The 23,695-nt window shown below is 35.5% G+C and overlaps 1 protein-coding gene across 4 annotated transcripts in view; it reads left to right on the top strand.

Moving 5' to 3' along the window:
* ORC5 (origin recognition complex subunit 5) overlaps positions 1-23,695 on the top strand; it is a 76,174-nt gene that overhangs the window by 5,843 nt on the left and 46,636 nt on the right. For all 4 annotated transcript variants that reach the window (XM_040595974.1, XM_040595975.1, XM_040595973.1 and 1 more), the window contains 9 exons: positions 3,190-3,384; positions 7,007-7,081; positions 9,527-9,638; positions 9,991-10,121; positions 12,766-12,814; positions 13,374-13,464; positions 15,709-15,761; positions 17,925-18,037; positions 21,672-21,719. In XM_040595974.1, coding sequence (XP_040451908.1) covers positions 3,190-3,384; positions 7,007-7,081; positions 9,527-9,638; positions 9,991-10,121; positions 12,766-12,814; positions 13,374-13,464; positions 15,709-15,761; positions 17,925-18,037; positions 21,672-21,719 — 867 coding nt within the window. The remainder of the gene's footprint in view (positions 1-3,189; positions 3,385-7,006; positions 7,082-9,526; positions 9,639-9,990; positions 10,122-12,765; positions 12,815-13,373; positions 13,465-15,708; positions 15,762-17,924; positions 18,038-21,671; positions 21,720-23,695) is intronic.

Genomic DNA, 23,695 nt, shown 5'->3' with positions numbered 1-23,695 from the left:
TGCATAGGAACAATTGATTTAATTCCTGAACAATTAACAGTTATTCTTTTGCTTAATGAATCAGCTCTAAATGGGAAAAGTGTACTGATAGCCCTTTTTAGCATTATATTTTCCAAACCTGTTTAAAAATACAAATTTTGTGCACTTTAATTTATTCTAGATCCTCCAAACACATCTTGATATGCATTGTAAGTTAGAAACCCTAATAACCAGGATGCCATTCACGGTTTCTAATGTAATAAAATCAGTTATCCAGGTGTGTTTGTGTTTACTAAGCTTGGCATTACCAGGTCTTTTGCGGTGAATTGGATCTTATTCTCCTATGCCAGCATTATTGTTGTTTTCCTCCTTGTCTTGGTTTAACCCCGGCTGGTAATTAAGAACCCCCTCACCTAGGGACGTCGGGAGGAGAATTGGAAAGGAACGTGAAACTTGAGGTTGAGATAAGAACAATGTAATAATTGAAATAAAAGAACAACAATAATAATAGTTATAAAGAAAAAGAGGGAGAAGGGTAGCGGAATGAAATCCAGAGGGAAGGGGGGAAAGGTAACTAGTGACATACAATACAACTGCTCACTACCCACTGACTAATGCCCAGCCAGTCCCCAAGGAGCTGCCCCCGCCCCCCCCCCCCCCCCCCCCCCCCCCCCCCCCCAAGTTTATATACTGAGCATGACATCCCATGGTATGGAATGCCTCTTTGGCTGGTTCGGGTCAGCTGACCTGGCTGTGTCCCCTCCCAGTTTCCTGTGCCCTTCCAGCCCTCCCACCCTTGAAGTCCGAGAAACTAAGAAGTCCCCAACCACACTGTTTCCACACCAAATCCAAACCACAGCACTGCACTAGCCACCAAGAAGAAACTGAACTCTATCCCAGCTGAAACCAGGCTACTCCTGTACGAGCATCACTTTCAGAAGTGTTAGGACTGTATGTTCTTTTTCAGCTTCACCATCTAACATAAACTTCCTTTGGATTCCTGCTCTTAGAAACTGGTGTGGGAGTAGGCAGGAAGTAGGTCAAGGAGGACTGGTAAGACAGATGTTGGAATATATGAAGTGGAAACTACTGAGAATTCATTGTACAGTTTTGGTTTTGGAGCCTCGCATTCCGAGGGTGCTAGGACTACAAACACTCTTTCTCTCAACTGTTACGGAAGAAACTAATACTGTCTACTAGGGGATGAGTTATATCCTTGATTAATACTGGAGTTGCTATGGGTTACTAAACTGGAGCAGGAACTTTGTTATGAATGAACTTCAGTTGCAAGGGCTGCAGGCAGAGGAAGCTACTTTTTAAACATCATGTGAGAATCTGAACTAGGTGTGGGTTGTCATGGTTGAATGCATGTTTCTTACAAAAATAGTTATCTTGAAGAATGATGTAGAGAGGTATGGCCTTAAGTCCTTTTCAGTCCCTCTCTAGTCACTGCTGGCAGAAGACTTCCAAGCACTAGGTTCCTGGCACTTTTGTGGCCCTTCTTTTTCCATTAGCAAGTGTGTATGTTCATGCTAGTTTTATTTGTTGTTCTAATTTTTCCCAAAACGTATTTTAAAGTCCTCCTAAAGTGAAGGGTATCATTACAGAAATTTCCATCTAAACATGTAAATACCTATGTTTTTGTCATTCATGAACTTCAGGGATTTAAATCCAATGACAGGTGCCGCCTTCACACCTAAACCGTACATCTCCGCTTAGATGTTCTCATAGCCCTGATACTTTTGGCTTGTCCCAAGTCCACTTAACACATATCTGCAGGACTGGGTTTTATGCAAAAATCTCCTTCATTAAAAATTTTGCAGAGGGAGAAAGGTGGAAGATGGTGGTTAATGATCCCCTTCCATGCAGTAGCCTTTGGTGCAATGCTCCTTAGGCTGTGCTGCGCGCTTGCAACATACCCAAAGATGTGGCTAGACCTTGGAAATCAATAGGGTTGAAGCAGCAACTGTTTCTGTAGAACTTCCTATTGCCAAGTATAGGTGTCTCCTACATAATGTGGTGGTGTGAATCATATCTGAGGCACCCGGCTTTCCTTTTGCTGTAGAGGTGCAACACTTTGCATAGGTGTTATGGAGATATAACTCCTTTCTTTTAGTACTGTTCAAAATAACAAAAAGCTTTTTATTACATGATGTTTGAGTGGATTGCCAGCATATACCCACACTTTCCCACATCTGCTGAATTATATGCCATATTTTGTATTTTAAGTAGTAACACTGGAATGAAGTACTTAGATTTTTTTTTGTTGTTTTGTTATAGACACACACATTCCTGTATCAGAAGTTTAGTTTTTCAGGTAGTGCGTATGTATCCCAGTGATTAATGTTTTACAGAGGTTTTAACGTTCAGTGTGAAAAAGAGCATATGCCTTACCAGAGAGTATGAAGCTATGCAAATAATCTATTTCTTAAAGATAGAGTTGCTAGAAAATTGTTTTTTGCCTTATGTGTGTTTGAATACTGGTACTATGTTGTAGTCTATAGTGTCTTCTATTTCTAGAAAAATGATCTTAACTTTTCAATATTACTAAATTGGTACTTACAAGTACGTTTTATGGATTGCCATTAAATATATCTCATACTCTTGTTTTTTTCACATGCTCTTTGCTCTAAAAAGATTCGGTTTTCTAAAAATGTTCTGCACAAGCAGGCCAATTACACATGTCTGATACAGGAACTTACACTTTATCATTTGTATGCAGCGAATGCCAAAAATACTGGAGTAATTTTGGGCAGTGTGCTTCTAGATTATTTTCCTTGTAGCGTAAGTTTGAGAAGTTCATGCTATCTAGACACCATAGTTTGTAATGGACTATTTTACGATACTGTGATGTGTTAAAATTGTCTTAACTTTTCTGTGAACTAAGTGCTGTTTGGTTTTCTTTTTACATATTGCTCACAATTTTTAAATATAGTTATAAGATATACTGTGTGTTTCAGTTTTTAAGCATAATTAGAAGATATACTGTTCTGTATGAGCATTCGTCAGATTTATATTCACTTTGTGATATATAATATTTTGACTAGGTACATAAGTAATCACACTTCTTTGCCAGTTTTTTTGGTGCTCTGTATTCTGTTGGCACGGTGTGGTTTCTTCAGTTGTCTCACCTGGAAAAGAAAACTGATTCTGGAGTATTTACACTGAAAAAGCCAAATAATGTTGTATCTTTCTTTTTATCCTATTCAGCTTCCTCATGTGTTTGTGAACTGTGTGGAATACTTTTCTTCACGACTTCTTTTAGAAGAAATTCTCATCCAGTTGCAAAGCTGTTCTAAGATAGAACAGACTTCTCATGTGCCTTGTGATAGTTTAAATGACTTTGTACGTCTGTTTAAACAAGTTGTTGCGAGTCAAGAGCTTCAAGATCAAACATTATACATTGTAAGTAATGTAATTTTAATGTTCCATTTCTGTTAAGGTGGTGTGAGTAATTGTTATCAATAATACATATGTGAAACCTGCATTTTAGAGCAGTTTTCACAAAATTTTTGTGTGGGCCTCATTCAGAATCTATTGACTGGTTTATCATTTCTGTTGCTTTACTGACTTCAGATGAGGTTCTGTAGTTTTCCTGGTTTTAGAACTTTTTTCTACACAAAACCTGTATAGTGTAGCTAATACTGAACATAAATCACACTGCATATTTAAATTGAGTATGTAATAGTATTACAAAATCTTTACATATAGAGAGCCTGTATTTGTTTTATGAGTAAGTCATGCTTATCTGTTTCTTTGTGAAGATAGCTTCACAAATGAGAAAGCAAAGGTGGAAAGCAGGGCAGAAGTGAATTACAGAGCGCGCAAATTACAAGAATTGATTGGTTAGAATAGGTTCAAGTTAGAAGTTGTATTAAGGAACTAATATACATAATTTCCTCTGTAAAAGTGCTGTTGAGATCTTACGTCTTCAGCTACACTTGTGGTCCTCAGAGACAAGAACTGTAGTTTTAAAATTAAGATGGAAAAAAAGGCAACGAAAAATTTGATGACATACTCAAGTGGAATAAACAGGCAGACTGCATGAAAAATAATCGGAATTTAGATCACAAGAATGATTGAATCAGTGTAGTACTAGAACACTGGGGTTTGGTTTTGGTTTTACTCTGTGATAATCTTAACTATATAAAGGATTCAAAATTTGCAGACATTTGCAACAGCATTTGTTATGCCAAGAGATGAGTGTAGAAACAAATTTTCGGCATACAAAAGGTCTGAAGAAAGGACATAGACTCCTCAAAACTATTTTTTCTCAGCTCTTATTTGGTTGAAAAAAATCTATTCTCTTAAAAATTTGAATGCCATAGTATTACTAATGCATTTTATATGCATTGTGGACCTTCAAAACACGTGGACTGAAACTTCAGCTCAGCAGCAGGAGTAAAGAGGTTTTAAAAGAGGTGAAATTATTTAAGAAAACCTGAAAGTGGTTCAGGATTGAAAGCTTAATGACCCTGGGTAATCACTCTGCATGTTTCTCAGAGCAATCAATGGGCACACTGCTTTGGCTTTTTTGCAGTCAAACAAGAAATTCATAATTACACTGAACTAAATGACACTTAATTACATAACATAATTATACTTCATTCTGTTTCACAAGTTATAGTTCAGTAAGTTCTATTTCCATTCAAAAATAGTTGACTGCTGTGTTAAATAACTTCATATTATGTTTAGTGGAAACAGTGCTATCTCATAGTTTTCTCCAGCTCATAAGGTTAATAAATTTGACATACTTCTTAAAAATTGAAGGAAGAAAAAGCGCACCAGTACTTATAATAGGTAAGAAGTTATACATAGATAATTCATTTTAATTTACTGTTACAAAAGTGGTATTGGCAGCCTTCAACAATTCCATAAGAACAAAATTTAGCGCTAAAATAACTTTTAGGGAATTAAAAAAAATAATTTATATAGCAAAATATTACTTTCAGGTTAAAATTTGCATTAAAAACCTGTTCTACATCAGTAAAGAATGCTTCATGAGTTATATGAAAACTAGTATCACTCAGAAAACTAGAGAAAACTATGGTTATGGAAAGCAAACCATTAAATACCTGGAAAGGTTCAATTATATTACGTAAATAGTTGCTGAATTGGAAGAATTCAGTATTAAATTAGTATTTCAGTTCTGTTCTGCATGGGAACAGACAGGAATGGGGGAAAATCAATTCATGTGTATTAACCTGTGTCATCTGGATTTAGTGTAGAGTGGTTGAAATTGAGACTGATGGAAGACCAGCATGCTGGTAACATAAACTGGCAATGCTAGTTTAGTTTATTTCATTTTGGTAGTAAATAATGCGATATTTCAGCCCAATTAACTGGGAGCCAATTAAGATAAATGTTTACTTACAGTGAAAGGTTTCTAAAGGTTTCTCTTAACCCAAGCGTGGATACTGATTTCGTGTGATTACTTGTGGAAAAATGAATTTATTCATTTTGACTGTCTGAAAAATTGGAGCAAGTATAACTTGTAGTTATTCATACTTTTACAGTATTTAGCACTTTACAGAAGTAACAAGCTGCTGTCAATGGACAGTCCTAAAAGGTATAGTTTTTTTTAAAATGCTGAAGGGTGACAAATTATATTAAAACTAAAGAATAAGCCATGGATTTATAGGTCTGTGGGCAGACTGTTTCTGTGAACCACTTGACATACTCTGCAAGCCAGGGTCACAGTATATTGTATCTGCTGTAAGGAGAAACTCTAGTTTTTTTTCTGTTTAGCTAAAAAGTAAAATCTACTGAGGTCAAGATCTTAAAGCTTTGTGTTGGGTAGCTACATGTCAGTGGATCCAATAAGCAGTATTTTATTAGTAAAAATATGTAGCATCTATTTGGCTGTGACCTGAAGTGGTCTTCACTCTTGAAGTTATTTATTATATGAACCAAATGCAATTGTCAATATAAAATCATATGTTTTATTGCTGTTTTAATAAATTCCAAGAAGTATGAACTATTAATGCAGATACTGCTCTTTCAGGTTTTTTTTCCTGCACAGTGTGATTTTGAAATACCATTTTCATAAACTGTTTCTTGGTTGTCCACATAAAACTCTTTTTCTTACTGTGGGCAGCAGAAATGATAGGTATCTTGCATTTCCTCCCCACATCAAAATATTAAAAGGATAAAAAAATACCATTTTATAGGGACCTATAGATTCTCTTTCAACAGCAGTAAGTCAAAAGAAGTAATGAATTTCAGAATTTAGATTCATATTGAGAGTAGTAAATAGAACACGAAAGAAATATATTTCTATTATCTTTTTTCATTCCTGTCAAGGTTTTAATTGTACTGGGAATAATGTATTTTTTTTGCCAAAGGATAAACTTGCATGTTTTCATGCTCCTATTTCTTCTCTAGGTTCCAAAATGTTAATTAAGCTTTACATATGCTACATATCTGTTACTGCTATGTGAGGTTTACATACAATACAATAAATCCTCTAAATTTCTAGGCTACAAACTATGGCAAGAAAAGTTTCTCTCAAAATTCAGTTGTGTGAATTCCAGATAGCTAACTTTTTGAAAATATCAGCTCTTACTTGTTTCTGAAAAATAATTTCATAGTGGGAAAAGATAGCTCTCCTACAGTAAACATGTTTATACAGTGCTATAGTACTACACATAATTTTGAAATATTAGAAGGATTTTGAATAAAAATTGAGATTTCAATGGTGGTTAATGCTATCATGGCTTTGTCAGTGGTTTTCTTGACTGATATGTACTTAAATTTTAATTCTTAACTGCCCTAAGGCATGCGAATGTTGTTTGCCTGGGGATTGAATCTTGTTTTTAAAAGATGGCAGAGCTGCTTGGTCTTCCTGGAAGCACACCTGAAGCAATAATCTCTCCAAAGTTGCTGGTTTAAGGAGTCTTGATACTTACGTGGTTTCTGCTGTCTAAGAGCCTCTGGTGAAAAGTTTCCAACAGCTATGAATTGATTTTAAGTCCATGTAAGAGTGGAAGCTGACATTGTCTATATAATGTCATCGTTTTGTTAAAAGGTACTGGACAGAGCAGAACAGCTGAGGGAAATGGAAGCAAACATCCTGCCAGCATTTCTTCGGCTTCAAGAGTTGGTAAGTTTCTGGAAAAAAAAAAAACCAGCCATGTGAGTCCTGCATATTGAAAGTAACTGAACACATGGTATCTGTCCATCTAGGCTTGCAAAATTAATTTTACCCCGCCCCCCCCACCCCAGTAATCACCTGGCAGTGGTCAAAACTAGAAACCAAACCAGAATGTAAATGTTGGCAGGTTTTTCTTAATTTTTTTTAAGAATTCTGTTTTAATAGTATCTTGTTTTATGATATCTGATCTGTTGTAGATTCTTTTGAGGCTGGTGTCAGATATATAGCTGTCTTTTCTGTAATTTTTTTTTTTGTTTTTAAGAAGAATTTTTATACTCTTTATTTAAAGTTCTGTAGTAATTGGCGAAAAAAAATCTCAAGCACGCTGTAATCTGTAAGGAGAAGCTTCAACATCGCTACTGTCAGCTTGGTGCAAATAAATAAATAAACCCCCTTTTAGAGTTTGTCAGATGTTTGTGTGGGAATCCAAAGTCTGCTTTTGAGTCGGCTGCTGATTCAGAGAGCCCAGCCACATTGAAGGAATTCAGCATTGGAATTGTGAATTTTCAATTTGTGAAATATTTGTTTTCCTCAAGTTTCTCCAGTGTGAAACTTCAGAACACTATGCAGTGGTCAACTTGGGGATGCTCAGTAGACCACCAGCTATTTAATTGTTGCTGGAGCTGCACAGCTGCAGCTGTGAACGTACTTTATGTTGGCAGAGAGTTTGTACACTGCTATGCCACAGTATGTTTCTGATTGGAGTAAACCGTTGCATCTTTCTCTCCCTTTTGAAGTATCAAAGCTTATGCCTTGGAATAGGGAAAAATGGTGCATCCTCTGAAAAGAAATTGAGGACAAAACCAGAGGATGGTGGTACTTTGAAATATCTGAACATCTAAATAGCTGAAATGATACTTATTATCTCAAGATTTTTGTGTGGTACTCTTAATCTTCTGGTGCACTGATTTCTTTATTTGCTGAATGAAGACTTGATTCACAGCTGTGTTCTTAATGCTGGCAGCTGGTGTGTTTTCTGGCTCTTCTTGTCATTTCTTACCATGTTCTGGATTTTGCTGCCCCAGAAGTAGAAACAACCTGGCAGAGACGGGAGGAAAACTTAGGCCTATGATTGTTGTTCAGGAACCAAAAATGCTTAAATTCTGGACTGAGGCTTTGTAGAACTGTTGTGCAGCTGATGTTGCAAAGAAATGTTGTAGGAGCAAATCTACTACATCACTTCCTTTCCTGGAGTGAAGGGAGGCAAGAAACTTCATCAGTGTTGAAAGACTTTATGGAACTGGTGAAGAATGGATTATAGGATGCCTGATTTCCACGAAGATTATGGTGGGAAGTTTTTCATGTTGGAAGGCCTGTCAGGAGCTAAACTAAAAATACTCTAGCACTTTTATCAGCTAAAATACTAGGAAGTCTGGGAGAGGAACACAACTGAAAGAAATCTATGGAAAGATGAACTTTTGTTAGAAGAAAAAAAAGTTCCATAAAAACAGGGAAAGAATAAACAGTAAAGAATATCAGTGGGTGCCACATTGGCAAGAAGTGGAAAGAGTAAACAAAAGAAGATTCTACTTGAATTTCAGGGAAGGGGAATAGCATTTTAACTTTTATTTCAAGTCATTCATATCTCATATTAAGCATTGTAATTTGATCAGGTTACTTCCTTTTATTTTCTTGAGGCACCTCGATAGTTTTGAAGTGTCTTTCTTGAAAAATTATATTTAAAAACATCTTTTGTTATGCAGGATTTTTAGTACGGTTACAAAAAACTTGCAAAAAGGAAGAATGATGCATCAGTTAGCTTCATATTAAGAAGCTGATACATTGAAGGGTTATCAAAATAAGGATATTTTTTTTTTAATGTGAAGCATGTTGTTGTCTATTGACCAAAACATCAAACTCAAGGCAAATAAATTGTCAATAAAAAATCAGTGAAAAAGAATGTATTATTATGTTGCAGCCATTGTTGGTAAGGTACACAGTTAATACTGTTTTTTTTGTTCTGAGATGTTTTTTGTTTATTTTACAAATTAGCTGGTCATTAAAAACAAAGTACTATATAGCTTGATTTCAGAAGAAAACTGAGTGGTTTTTTGCTTTTTAACTTTTTCTTTTCGTTCTGAAAGTCTGGATTTATTTACCAAAGTAAAATGCTGTCTTAACTGTGGGAGTAAGGCAGGAATCTACTTGGTATTGTCTAGTACCAGAGCTCTATCACCCCACAAAGCTTACATGTCAGTGAAATGGCAAGGGATGCAGAAAAATCTCATGTAATTATGAAAATCTGCAAATGTATGAGCTTCTTGATTAGGCCAGCTGAAGCTTTATTTCTATGCCAGTAATTTGTATTGAGCTGTAAATTTGATGATTTTTGTGGGACAGAAAATCACAATAATAATTCTTCTCACTTTCATTCTCAATTTCTTCTCTCTGTAGACTGACAGAAATGTGACAGTTGTTCTGCTCAGTGAAATAGTATGGGAACTGTTCCGTCCAAGTATTGGATGCTTTGAGCCATTCACCTTGTATTTTCCTGATTACAGCATAGGTAAATAATTCTTTAATCTGCTTTTTGGGGAGTCAATAATACTTTGTCGAACATCATCCAAATGTTCTTTCTGTGTTTATCAGTATGCCTTTTACAGAATCCAGAATATGTAATATTCCTGGGATGTAAAAGGCTGTATTCACACAACCTCTAAAAGACTTGTCTGTTTCCACTTGCCAAAACACTTCAAAGTAACATTTGGTTCCCTTAGATTTGCTGATTCTTTTAATCAGCGTAGTTTTTGGTGGATTTTGGTTTTTTTAGTGATGATTATAGTTTGGTTTTCCACTTGTAAAATGTGGTCAGTTTATTGTTAGCTTTAGATAAGCAAAACTTATTTTTGTTTAAACAGGACACCTGCAGAAGATCTTGTCTCAGAATCATCCCCCAGAATATTCTGCGGATTTCTATGCTGCATATATCAATATTCTGCTTGGTGTCTTCTATATGGTCTGTAGGGACCTGAAAGAACTTCAGCATCTGGTGAGATGAGCTCCTTTAGATTTGTTATTTTGTTTTGGGGTACTTTTTGCCAAATGAGCTCTGAAAGTCTAGATTTATTTTTGAATAAGGACAAACAGAAAATCATGGCATCATAGAATGGTTTGGGTTGGAAGGGACCTTTAAAGGTCATCCAGTCCAACACCCCTGCAATGAGCGGGGCCATCTGCAGCTAGATCAGGTTGCTCAGAGCCCTGGCCAACCTGACCTTGAATGTTTTCAGGGATGGGGCATCTACCACCTCCCTGGGCAACTGGTTCCAGTGTTTCACCACCCTCACCATAAAAGATCGCTTCCTTATCTAGTCTGAATCTACCCTCTTTAAGTATGTGTTAGCTGAAAATGCAGTTTCCCTGAAAGTCCATAAAGAAGGTTGCAATTGTTTTGGTGGCTGTAAAGGGTTTCCATTACTATGTAGTTTTCCAGTCAGAGGAGACAAAAGCTGCACTAACAAGATGCCAGTCTGCACGGGGTTCACCCAGCCTAGAACATCTGTTTTGGTTTTTGAGTTCAAGCTGTTCCTTTATATCAGAAAGTGACTAGGAAGACTAGGCTACCTATTTTTACCTGTTGGGATAAGAAGGTAGATGTGATTAAACATTTTATTCCTACTAATAAATACAGCAGAATCAATCGCTGCAATTGCAGCAGTTTTTGAGGAACAACTCCATTACTTGGTTAATGATTTTTTTGTTTGCAGTTCAGTCAGAGGTAGTAATAGTTACAATTTTACTTTTTCAAGCAGTGATAAGCCTCACAGTGCTGCTTCTCTTCAAGTTATTTTTACATGTGCTTATGTGAATTTGCTCTTATTCCCGCCTTCTTGCTTGCATGGACATCTGTAATCCCTAAATAGCCTTCTGTTGTATTCATTTTCTGGACTATAGAGTGGAATGCCAGAACAGGTACTTTCAACATTTGAAGAATGCAGGTCTCAGCATGTCCATTCTCAAGTTCTATTGTTTCCTGTGTTTATTAAATGTAACTTGCCACCAACGTTCTTTATACTTCTACTTTATGGGAAATTTAAGTTCAAATTTGAAATATTTTCCTATATTATTCAGGAATGTAAAATTTTCACTTGATTTGCCTCCTGTGGAGGGTTTTAAGGTAAACTGCTACAAGCCCGATCTGCAGCACAGTTTTACAGAAACATAACATATTAATATGACTCAAAGGCCTAGAGAAGTGAGGAGTGACATAAATGTTTTCACTGTCTTTTGTTTTGGAATTAAGAATAAAATAGTTAAGTCAAAGTTCCTGCAGTATAGTCATGCCTGAGGGAACAAAAATAAACTGAAGGTGTTTGGTAAAAGGAGTTTTAACCATATATCAATTGAAGAACAAACTAACAGAAGAAAAATAAAAGATTACTTGATGGTGACCTTTGCATAAGAAAAGCTGAACAGCAATAACAATTATTAGCTGACCAGATTATTATTTAAATAACTACTTTGTGCAAGGAAGTTTTACAAGTTTGAAGGGATCAGTGGTTATGGCCGGTGAACAAAGCAGTGCTGGTGAGATAATCTGAACGTCCTGCCTGCATTTCCATCAGCACCATGTAGCTAAACTTCAGCTGAACTTACCTGTTAACTATAAAGGTTTTATATTTAAATGAGATGGCTGAAATCTGATGGAGGTGCAAATAGAAACTAGGGTCACAGTTCTTCTAGACATGTGCTTGAGTGATTCTGCTTAACAGAACGATTTCATTAGCTTTAGATGTAGTGTTTGTGTGTGTGTGAAATACCAACATTATGAAAAGATTTATGTAACTGGACCATAAATTATTGTGCTTGACAAGTCTCTTCTGTAGAAGGTAATGACAGACACATACAACCCTCTGCGGGCTTCTGAACAACTCCGTAGTGGCTAATAGAGACTCTAAATGTGTATTTTACTATGCATGATTATTAATGAATACATTCTGGAATGATTTTAGATTTAGATGTGGAGGTTACTGCATTGAGTTCTGTATGCTAGCACAGAGATTTAATAAGGTGCAATAGGACAATAGGAGCATGAAATGTGAGGATTGTTATTTTACAAAATTCTGTGTGATACTGATTTAACCACTGTAGAAAAAAATCTAGATGACAACATTGTCAAAATTCTCTCAATCTTACCTTAAGCAAAAGGATATAGTTTGAGTATGGAATGTGTTAGCAGGGTCGGTTTATATTTGGGGGTTTTGTTTGTTTGAGTTTTTTAAAGTATTTTTGGTTTGTGTGTGTGGTCTACTTTTCCACATGCTGAACTGCTGCTGGAATGGAAAGTTTTATGTGAAAATGGAGTAAAAAAAGTTAATTAAAACATTTTTATTGCATTTATAATGTTTAATTACTATTTTTTGTAAAAAACCTGATGCAACCTCTGAGTACAGTAAACAGATTTTGCTGAGATCAAAACCAAGTAACCTGTGATAGATGACTTCTGCTTGTATTTTAATATACAGAAGTATTGTGATGTTTTACAGTATAACATTTGGAAGTAAGCAGCATAATTAGTAACAAAAATAATTCATTGCTTTTGCAAAGTAATGAATTATGCTGCTTGTTATATTCTGTAGCTAAATCAAATATATTTAAATTTTTTAATATGTTGTACTTTTTACTTTCTGTAGGCAGTGCTCAATTTTTCTAAATACTGTGAACCAGTAGTCAGAGGAGAAGGTAAGTTTATGTCTTTAGGTTGAGCGGGTGTATGAGAGTGCAGGTGCCTTCCTGTGGGTTTTGTGGAGGACTTTGCTTTGATCTTCATTGTGTTGTGACCATTTCTCTGGTCACGATGGCCATACTTACTCCAGTTGCACCCAGTAGGCAATATTTGCAGTGGAAGCAGTAGATGGCATTTGTTGGTGGTGTTTTATGGAAATGAGATGGAAATACTGTGAAAACTTGCTTCCCCCCTATAAATCTTCCTCCTTACTCAACCACCAGGACTTCTGCGAAGTAATGGGATAAGTAATTTCTCTGTCAAGGCTAAAAGGAGAAATGAAAGTGGGGGTTCTGCCACACTGTCCCAGAGTATCTCAGAATACCCGCAGAGAAACAGCCTTGCATGGTAGCGTGTGCTTACAAATGGATGATGATGGTGCATCATCCGAATACAGCATTTCAGAGTCAGGGTGTTAGACTTACATCTTGCCTGTGGTTATTCAGGTGTCAGAGGTAAGACTTGTAGTGTTGTGTGAGTTAAACATCTAACAGAGTTGATTCTGGCTTGATGCAGCAAATGAACGTGACACCCGCAAGCTCTGGAAAAATATTGAACCTCATTTGAAGAAGGCAATGCAGACTGTTTATCTCCGAGAAATATCCAGGTAATTTGGGGAGCGAGTTTTTTTTTGTTGAGGTTGCTGTTTTTAACAAGCTTCCTCTCTGAATATTTGATGATAATAAAAGTATTACGTTTCATGGCATTTTTTGTTCTTGCTAGGTAGAATCTTTTTAATCTGTATTTCTTTCTTGCCATATAATGTTAGAAATAGGGCATCTCAGGAGGAAACTTTTAAACAAAACAGTATTTGCAGCATATAAAATATTTAAGTAAATCAGTGGCAGCAAGCTGTGTTCTGTTTTCACTGATGGTCATGCAGGTATATCCATTTTCTGTCATACATGAAGCTCCCAGGCATGGGAACCCATCCTCAGAATGTACAGGCACATTTTGAAGCACACTTGTAAAGTTGATTTGACAGATCCTCACTGTACCAAGGATGGATGGAAGCTTCAAAATTCTTATGAGACATTACAGGTTTTGAACATAGGTGTTCCTTATCTTTATTTACTGGAGCTAGATTTGTACATTTGCTGTGCATTCTGACCCCTTATTTTCTTGTCCAAGGGCAAAATTTTCCTTATATGGAATTGCCATTTTTGACAGCATTAAAAGCTGGTGTCCTGCTAACAGACGGAGTTTCTTGTGGGTATGGTTTTGGATTCCTTGTTTATTTCTTACGTTGCCAGACTGCTAGAAGAAAGATGGTGGTGTTCATTTTCAATGGCAATAATCACCTCCGATTTAATGTCTTCTCTGTCTTTAAGATGATTCTGATGTTATACCATGTAAATAGAGATAATTCAGTAGTGTTTTATTTCTTTACCTTTATACAAACATAGTGATTTCTTTCCTTTGAATGTCATTGAGGCCATAGAGTATTCTGGTAACGGAACTTTGGTGTGTAGCAGAAGTCTTTGCTAAATGTTTTGGAAAAGTGATCATTCCTTCAAAAAGAAAATGGATTTTACTCCATATAAGCTAGACTTCACTGTACCATGAGGCATTATTCTGTTTGCCTCAGGTATGTATTTATACTCAGTATTGATCTTCATTACACACTCTACTCAGGATCATCCTGACTTCTTAGGTTGTGTAATTGCCTGCTCTAATTAGGGTGTAAGATAAGATTATTATATAAAATAGCTTATGAATTGTTTCCAAATAGCTGATTTCCTTCTTTACTCTTCTCTTTGATTATAAATTTGAGCTTTACTGGTTTTTTTATTGGAAATTTCAGCTTTCTGCATAATAGTTCTAGGATTTACCTTTGTGTGCCAGTAAATGCTTGAGGAATTAAAATGACCTCATCAATTTTTCTGGCCACAGAACTGTAATTACTCTCAGCTTTTCTTCAAGTTGTAAGTTAAAGCAATAGAACTTTGCTATCGGCTGTTGTAATCCCTGAACTGAGATCAAAATGAAACTACTTTTTTCTACCTGTAAAATGGACATTGGATAAAAACTTTGCTTGTTGATAATTTGGTTGATAATTCATTATAATTTGAGTATTACATTAACTCTCATTAAACTGTTTTCATGAGTTTTATGGCTTATGGCTGATAAACACTGTTCATAAACATCTTAAAAAACTCAAAACAAAAAAGCACTGGCGCTTTACAAAACCTGGGGTTTTTTTTTATCCCCTTGTGGTATACAAAATTATCTAAAATCACATCATTTCTAACATAATTTCTTAAGGGAATTTTAAGGTGAAATTTTTTGCTATTGTTTAGGAAAACACCAAGCTATTTGCAGATATTTTTCACTGACAAAATGTTCCATCTGGATGTCTTGAAAGTTTTTAAGTAAAGAATGAATATTGCTTTGTTTTTTTCCATAGGCTTCAAAATTGCATTATGAAGTAATTACAGTATTGTTCTCACTAGCATAAACAGTTACTAAACAAATTAAAAATATATTCAAAACTATCACTATTTTTTCTTTTTATCCAATTCTGCATTGTTCTTGAAACTTAGAATACTATTGCTGTTTCCTTAGTGGTGATAATTAGATGGAAAGAAGTTGTTGTTTTACAGTTAGCTTGTACTGACTTTTATGCTTTAATATAACATTACTTTCTGCAGTTTTTTCAAATGCTTATAGTCTGCACATTATTGAAACTTATGTGCAACGTAGTAAGACTTGACATTTTTAATTATTCTCTTACTGACTGTATCCTAGCCAGTGTAATGAAATTAAAATATACATATACCAAGCAGGTAGTTTTCTCTAAAAGACTTAACAAATACTTTGACTTTATATATTTGCATTATTTGTCTTTTAGCTCACAGTGGGAGAGCTTCCAGCGTGGCAGTGGAGAACCTGGGCAGTTGAAAGGTATTGTATACAGTAACTCTGTAATGTGAAAAGTATACTTTTCCGTTTGACTTGGTGGTTATTATCTGAGAACATGTGAATAAAATTACATAGCTGAAGGTACCTGTTAGCATTCAGTTACAGTTCAGGGTAATCATGTTTTTTTGAGAAATGGTGTTCTACAAAGGACTATTTCCCCCCCTAGCATATATCCTGGTAGTAATCTTTTCTAAGGTCCTTTGTGGATAAAAGCAGATTTCTTTAAATCAGTATTTCTTATGTAAGAATGGATGAGGACTGAGCTGACCCCTGATGGTCAGACCTCCATGTGCCAACTGTCGGAATTGTCTGAGTGGGGAGAAGGGAATATTATACCTGGTGTATTACACTGGATTAACATGTTCCTAAACAAAACAACTGTGCTGTGTCCTGATTTCTTGGCAAAGAGAAATACCAGAATTGCAAGAATTCTTTCTGTTTTTTCATTAAAGGAGTAAATGTTTGTTGATTTTTATACTTTAGACAGGCTTGAAAGTTGAATCTCAATATATGTCAGCTGTCATTCACAATTTAGGAAGAAATACTGAAGCATTTTCCTGGTATGTCAGTCAGTCATGGTCTTCTGACCAGTTTGTCGTTTGGGAACACTTAATCCATATTATTTATCATAACAAATAATTTCTTCTTTAGATAGTAGGTAAAAAATTGCAATTATCTTAAGACAATTTAAGTGGCTATGATCAAACTGTTTCCTGTATTTGCATTATGATCAGAAATTTTTTGACATTGTTGACGAAAGGAATTTCATTCTAAGTGTTCTTAGTAAACTCCCTCCTTCTGTGCCTAGATGGTCATGAAAAACTTTTGCACCTGAGAACCCAAAAAAGGGAGGCTTTATTGAAAATGCATTTTGTAATATTTTTAGGTATATGTAGAAGGAAAAATTGCCTTATTGGTAAGAAGCATTTGATAATAACATGCTTAGAAAGCAATTATAATAAATTTTACTGTAGATGTAAATAACCATATAATTCAGTGCACGATGCAATATTGCCAGGTCAAGAATGGTATAGAAACAGATATTTCTGTATTAAAGTAAATTTATTTGGTGTTGGATTTTGTAATTAACATGCAGCACAAAGCAGTCTCTTGATTGTAAATGAAACTAAAACTGCTGTCCTTTTGTGCCCACATGAGAGGAAATTGTTACTAGCTGTCATCTAGGATGCTTCTCATCACACTGGGCGCTCTGAATCTTAACTTCTAATGTTTGATTCCTTGATCTTTATTTGCTGATGCTTGTGAATTAAAGCGTAAGGGTACAGGTACTTCACAGAACAAGATACCATTGAAGTGAAAATCTGTAAGCAAAGAAGGCACGAGAGAGACCCTTTAGTGGTCTCCATAGTTGGACAACTGATGAAGTAAGGTGGTTTGATTGTCCTACTCATATGCATTATCTGTGTGAAAGAAGCAACTACGTTTACAAAAGCAGGAGAATGTAAAGGGAAAAAATACAAAGTAAAAGTAAAAAGAGGGAAGGAAAATACTAGACTGTAGTTCTTGTGCCATTTAATGTGTGAGACTTTATGTACGTGGTAGCAAGCTAGGTCAACTGGATCAATTTTAAGAGTTTGAAACCATTTTCTGTAGCAAATAAAACATTGGCTAAAAATTGTGAGATACTGAACTATTTCTCAGAAGTGCAGCACGGCTTCTTTACCATGTCATCCCTATTCCTGGCTGAGCTGTCTGGCACAGTCTGGAGCACCCTCAAGGTTGGATCTTGGAGGAAAGCTTTGCCATTATATTTGAACACATTTCTTCATCTGCCCTGTTTGCCAGACAAAAATAATCTTAAATGAAAGTATCCTGGGATTTTTTATTTTTTATTTTTTTTTTAGGGAGATCACACCTTATGATTTATGAATCTTCAATGGTTCAGTTAAAGTTACTGAGATGAATTCATAAGGAGTCCAGAATGTTAGTTTTGTTTAGCTTTGTGCCATTTCTTGGCCCTTGACTGATACTATGTCTGTGATAATGGGGTTGAGAAAGTAGCCATACTCATTTAGCTACAGGAGTAGAGCAGGAGATAAGGAAGAGTGCAAGCAAGTCTAATTTGAAGTTTGTTGATGGTCAGACTGGTTTCAGTGACTCATAAACTGTTTGTTTATTTTATAGGACTTTCTGCACATACACATGTGGAACTTCCTTATTACTCCAAATTTCTTCTAATAGCTGCTTACCTTGCCTCCTACAATCCTGTTAGAACAGATAAAAGGTTCTTTCTTAAGGTAATGAGATTTTTTCTTAGTGCTGCTTGTGGTATTCCTGCATACTGCATTTCCTTGTTTAAAACCCTTCAACTGTTCTGTTTCTCTGTGTGGGTCATTTGATTTGATCAGAAGTTTTTCTGTAGATCACATGTTGTGATTGGTAACGATCACTTCGTCGTTACTAATGGCAAATAAATCCAACTTCTTCTTCATGTCACAATGTGTAACACTTATATAACACAGGTATTGTTCTTTGCTTTTGTAAGTTGATACAGCTCCCTTTGGTAAAGATTTTAGTGGAGTACTTGCAGTGTCCTTAGGTATAAGCCACACTGAAATTTCCAGAGTAAGATACAAACCATAACCGCCTTTAGCCTTTTATGAGGTAAAATGGCATAGGGCATTGTTAACTTACACAATTTTAAGCTTCTGAAACAGAAATGTAAAATGGTTGCTTTTGTAGAAGATGTGGTTCTATTAGCTGGCACATGTTGTATTGAAATGATGGTAGTGCGTGTTTTGGGGTGAATATATTAATCCTCACTACCAAATAATGAGCTAAAACCTGTTTTCTGTAAGTTATTGCCATGTACTAGTTGAATTTTTTTTTTTCTTCTCTTTTTCTTTGGGCTATGTTGTGGTCATGCCACAAACAAATGCTATGGTGCCGTAGTTTGTAATCTGTCTCTTTCTTACCCAGGATCTTTATGCTCCTCAAGCCTGCCTCATTGTGTTGTTTTGGGGGTCTTTATATGACAAAACATAGGCAGGAAGACAGCTATCGGAAAAGTGATTGGGCAATTATGCCTTCTATGCATTTTACCAGTGTCAAGGTTTTCTAGATTATTACAGTGTGTTTTAATGTATGCATGTGTGTATGTATGGTATTCATGATAGAAGATTTGAACAACTGAGAATATGGGAGCAAGACAAATCTGTACAAGTGTGCTTGCTTCCTTCTTCCCTCTTGAAAAAAAATTGTAGAATCATGTTTTGAAAAGTTCCTGCAGTTCCTAGTGATGATATACTAGCATGTTTTTAGTTTAAATATGGGTTTTGTGTTTCTGTTATGAACTTGCTTTGAAAGCTGTAGCTGTTTCACCCTTCTGTCTAGTCCTTTCCTGAGAAGAATGGAGGCTTACTTGTAGTAAGTGCAGATTGACAAGTTTTCTTTAAGGGCAACCTTTGTTCTTTTCACTTGGCCAAAGCAATTTCTTTGTGAGAGATTTATTTGCTGAAGAAGTGGTTTTGCCCAGATTTTTCCATATCGATCTTGGAAATCAAAGAAACGGGAAAGCTGACAACAGTCAAGTCAGTAAAGCGTGTTATCAAAAAGTGCCATATCTTTCTTGTTTGTGTTCACTGACCAGCCTTGTCAATTACATTTTTTTTCGTTTCTCCTTTTTTAGTATCTCTGAAGTTAATTTCCACTCTTGCACGTGAACTGTAGTAAACTTGTGCACAAAAAGCATGACCTTCTATGTTTTTTGAAGCAGGGACCATGACGGTGTTTCAATCTCTGTTATTAAGTATTTTTGCTAAAAATTGGTGAATCAGGAGACCTTAGGGTTGTTGCTACATGCATCATCGGATAGCAGTTAGCCCTTCATCAGGTGCTAAGGTGAATTTCAGAAACAGCTGCATCTCAAAGCCCAACAAAGTAAATGCTTTTCGGGGGTGGGGTGGGTGGGTGTTGTTCAAGTTGAATGTTTTCTTGAGTCATGTGGACTGTGAAAATAGAATTAGTTTTATCAGATTTATAATGAGATTCAGAGTAGACTACAGAAAAGTCTTCTGGAGTGATTTGACTAAGGACTGCTAGACAGCAAAAGGGCTGCAAACAAAGAGATGGTCATTGAGCTGCTTATGTGCACTACTAGTACAGGTGCTAGCCTATACACTGCACTGCTGGTACAGGTGCTAGCATATACTACAGCTAAAGATAAAGTCACAGGTTGTGGCAGCCTGGAATGCTAACAGACTGATAAAGCAATGAAGCAGTAATTGACAGCGCTGCTGTTAGTTATGTGAAAATTTAAGAGCTTTGCAGTAGATGGAGAGAATAATTTGAAGCTGGTTTTGAAAGGTAGTCTTTAAAACAACAAAGTACAGCAATCTATATAAAGTCTTCATTTTATCATTTTAACAGAAACCAGGATTAAAAGCTAACTGAAAATTAGTCCTGAATTTCTTAGGTTTCTTTGTGCTTGTGTAGAAATAGGGCACCTGCAGACTTGCTTTGAAACACTTTTGATATAACTTAAATACACCATATGGACATCCCAGCATAACCTTTAAAATGCACGAATGCAGTATGTTGTGATCCATCACTAAAATGCCATATAATGTCAGGCTTGATCACTTTCCCTTCCAAAAGGTCTCTGTTACCACTGCAGCCTTCTTTTCAAAGGCATGATAAAAAGATTACTTTGCTGTCTCTAAGTATGTGTGATATGTATAATTGAATGAACTACTTTTTTTTTTTCTAATCTAGCACATAATGTAAAGGAAACTTAAAGCCCTGTCTAATATTAAGCTCTTCAGAAGTCAGTCAAGAAAAGCCAGTTACTGAGATCGTCTTAACGTGGCTGAGTACTGAGGTCCACAAATACTAAGAACAAGATTTTAAACATGATAATGAGAAGATAATTCCTTCATTTGAGATATTTTTTCCCCTTTTTCATTGACCATGCTTGTAAAGTATACTTAGTAATAAGGTATATTTCTGAAGGCAGTGGAAAAATTCAACAGGCGAGAATTTTTTTTCAGATATTTTGAGAAATAGCACTTAACTATTTTTAAAGAATATTATATATGTACCTCTCCACTAGTTTTATACATCATTTACATGTCATCCTTCATGTCTGTCTTTGTGGTTTTAATTTATTTTTTTTTTTACACATTCATTTGTAACATCTTGTTTAATGTATTTCTGTCCTTGTCTTGCCTTCGCTTTTTCAGCTGAGATCCAAACCCACTTGATACTTTGGACAGTCCTTCCTTTCTTAAGGCTACTTTAAAACTGTGCCTTTTTAAATGATGTTTCCCTGCAGCCTTTTCCCTTTGTCGTTTAGCTCCTGCACCTTGAGCTATCTTTGTATTTCATTGATTTAGTTCCTGCTTGTCATTCTGCCAACTTGTGTACCATCCAAATTTTAAAATGGAGCAGATAAAAGGTGAAAATTCAGATGGATTTTATGCATGGATACATTTTAAAAATGAAGTGGCAATCATTTAAACTTGTCTGGAAAGAGAAATGAAACATCTGTCTTTTTCATTAGATGATTGAGGATAGGAGTAGGATGGTGGCATGAAGTCATATTAAAAACAAATTTTTACTGCCTCTTTTCATCAGTCCCTGATCAGATCAGAAAAAAAAAGTCACACATGTCACCAAAAAAATATTCTTGTGTTGTTTTTTGGCTTGGCACCGCTTGCAACACAATGAAGCAAGAAGTAAGGCAAGTATAATTTTAAGGCTTCTAGTAAGAAGGATTGCTAGTAATACTGGAGGTGTAGTAAAGAAGCAGACCCAGACTAGTGTACTACCATATGTAACGTGTCTGTCCTTTGTTCACAGTTTTGATTCTCTTTGCTATAGAAGCGGCATAAAATAACTGACATACAATATTTTCTCATCTGTTGTTTACAGCATCATGGGAAAATTAGGAAGACCAACTTTATGAAGAAACAGGAAAAGGTATGTATTTTACCTTTCTAAGCTGAGCTTGGCAACAAATATTTTTTCTGCTGTACTGCTGGATGTATACTTTATTTTACCTCATTGTTTACTTTAGATACAACAGAATTGCATAAATAACAATTATTATTGTATTTGTTTCGTACGTTACAAATTTCTGTATGATACACACATTTTTATTTCACTGAAAGGTAAATGTAGCATGAATTTGTTTCCTAAAGCTATATTTTTGTGTATAACAAAGTGCTTAAAAAAGGTAGTTGAAGGACATAATATAGGGAAGAGCCAGATATCGGAATTTCTGTCAAAGATATTAGAGTAATAGGTGGTTAGTAGTTTTGAAAGTCAAGTCACTTTAATTCCCAGTGATGCAGTGAGGTTTAACACCTTAAGTTTGTGTGTTGAGGCTTGGAAACTTTGCACTTCTGTCTGTTGTTAAGGATTCTGTCAGACTATTAACTGACCTTTTCGTGATTATAAATAGCTAAACTTAATTGATTTCAGTGGAGCTATACCAGTTTTTACTGACAGAGGCTTGATATGCTAGGAAAAATAAATACCTGTATGTATATTTATAACTAATGTAAAAAGACAATTCAAATTTTAACATTTGTAACTTGACTTATTTTTAAACAAATCTATAAATAATGAGCAGTGCAGACAGCACTGAATTCCTACTGAAATAATAGTTATATCCTTTTCTTCTCTAAACTACAGGCAGTATAAATAATATGAGAAAAAATTTAATATGATATGTTGCCTAATAATCCTTGGCTTCTGATCCTGCCTATAGCCTTTTCCCTAATTTTTCTCCTGCCCTTGCAAGAAGAGAGTCCTTGGCTGTCCGAAGACTTTTTCCTAGTTCTCTTATTTCTGTAGGAGCACATTTTTTGCATGTGAAAGTGTAAATGAGCATACTTCTAGTTCAGCAGTATGAAGTGTTTCACTTTTAGGTAGATATTTATGCAAATTTAAGAATTCTGAAGTCTCTGAATGCATGTGCCCTGTACATGTAGACCTCATGTGTTTTGTCCCTGGCACATGAACTCACAAGAACTTCCAGAGCATTGAATGATTTTCAGGACTGCTATGTTCTTGAAATAGCTCCACATCTTAATTAGTTGGTAAATATTTTTCAGGAGAAGGAATAATTATTTTATGTTATACCAAAATCATCTTCTTTCTTTGCATCCTCTGCAGGAAAGGTGTTTTTTTATTTTTTGTTGGCAATAGATTTCCAACTTGGATGATGAGATGGGAACAGCTAGGAACATAAAAGGAATGGGAAAATAGAGATTTGATGAAGAAATTCTGAGGTCATGATCACCTTAACTGTACTGTAGAGCTTGTTCTCTTGTGTCATTGTTTATGTTAAATGGGCTTGTATCTGAGATTGCTACTTAGTGTTCAGAAGTGCCCACATTAACGATAAATTGGTTTTCATTTTATTATTGTTCCTGCAGCAAACTAAATGCTACTGACTAGGTACAAAACCAGAACAGATGGAGATACTAAGGAAAGAACTGTAAATGAGGGTAACTCAAATGTAATGTAAACAAAATTAACGGTCAAAAAGATGAGTAAGATTTCAGTTACTTCTTTGATTAGATTAATTCTAGTTTTGTAGACTTTATATTACCCTGCAACCTAAGCACGAACTATTATACTGAAAGTGTGATTGTACTTGTGTGCAGCTAAAGAAGCTTGGTTTATTGTTCAGCTGTAATAACTTGCATGATCAGAAAGAACTTATAAGAATGCAAATGAAGAGAATTAAAACTTCGTAATCCTGGTAAATATAGTTAACAGAAAATATCTCTTGAATTGACAGTGTCACAAAACTTTGATTGTGTGACATAAACAGGAGTGTGTCTTAGGGATTAGTGAATAGGAAAGGAACTTTGTGGCACTTCAAGTAACTTCGCTTCTAGTTACAGAGCACCAATTCTCTGCTTATGGTGTCACTTCAGGGGTAA

This window comes from Falco naumanni, chromosome 5 (assembly GCF_017639655.2).
Source record: "Falco naumanni isolate bFalNau1 chromosome 5, bFalNau1.pat, whole genome shotgun sequence".
Lineage (NCBI taxonomy): Eukaryota > Metazoa > Chordata > Aves > Falconiformes > Falconidae > Falco > Falco naumanni.
Note: the sequence above shows the minus strand (reverse complement) of the source record. Positions and strands in the feature narration are given on the sequence as shown.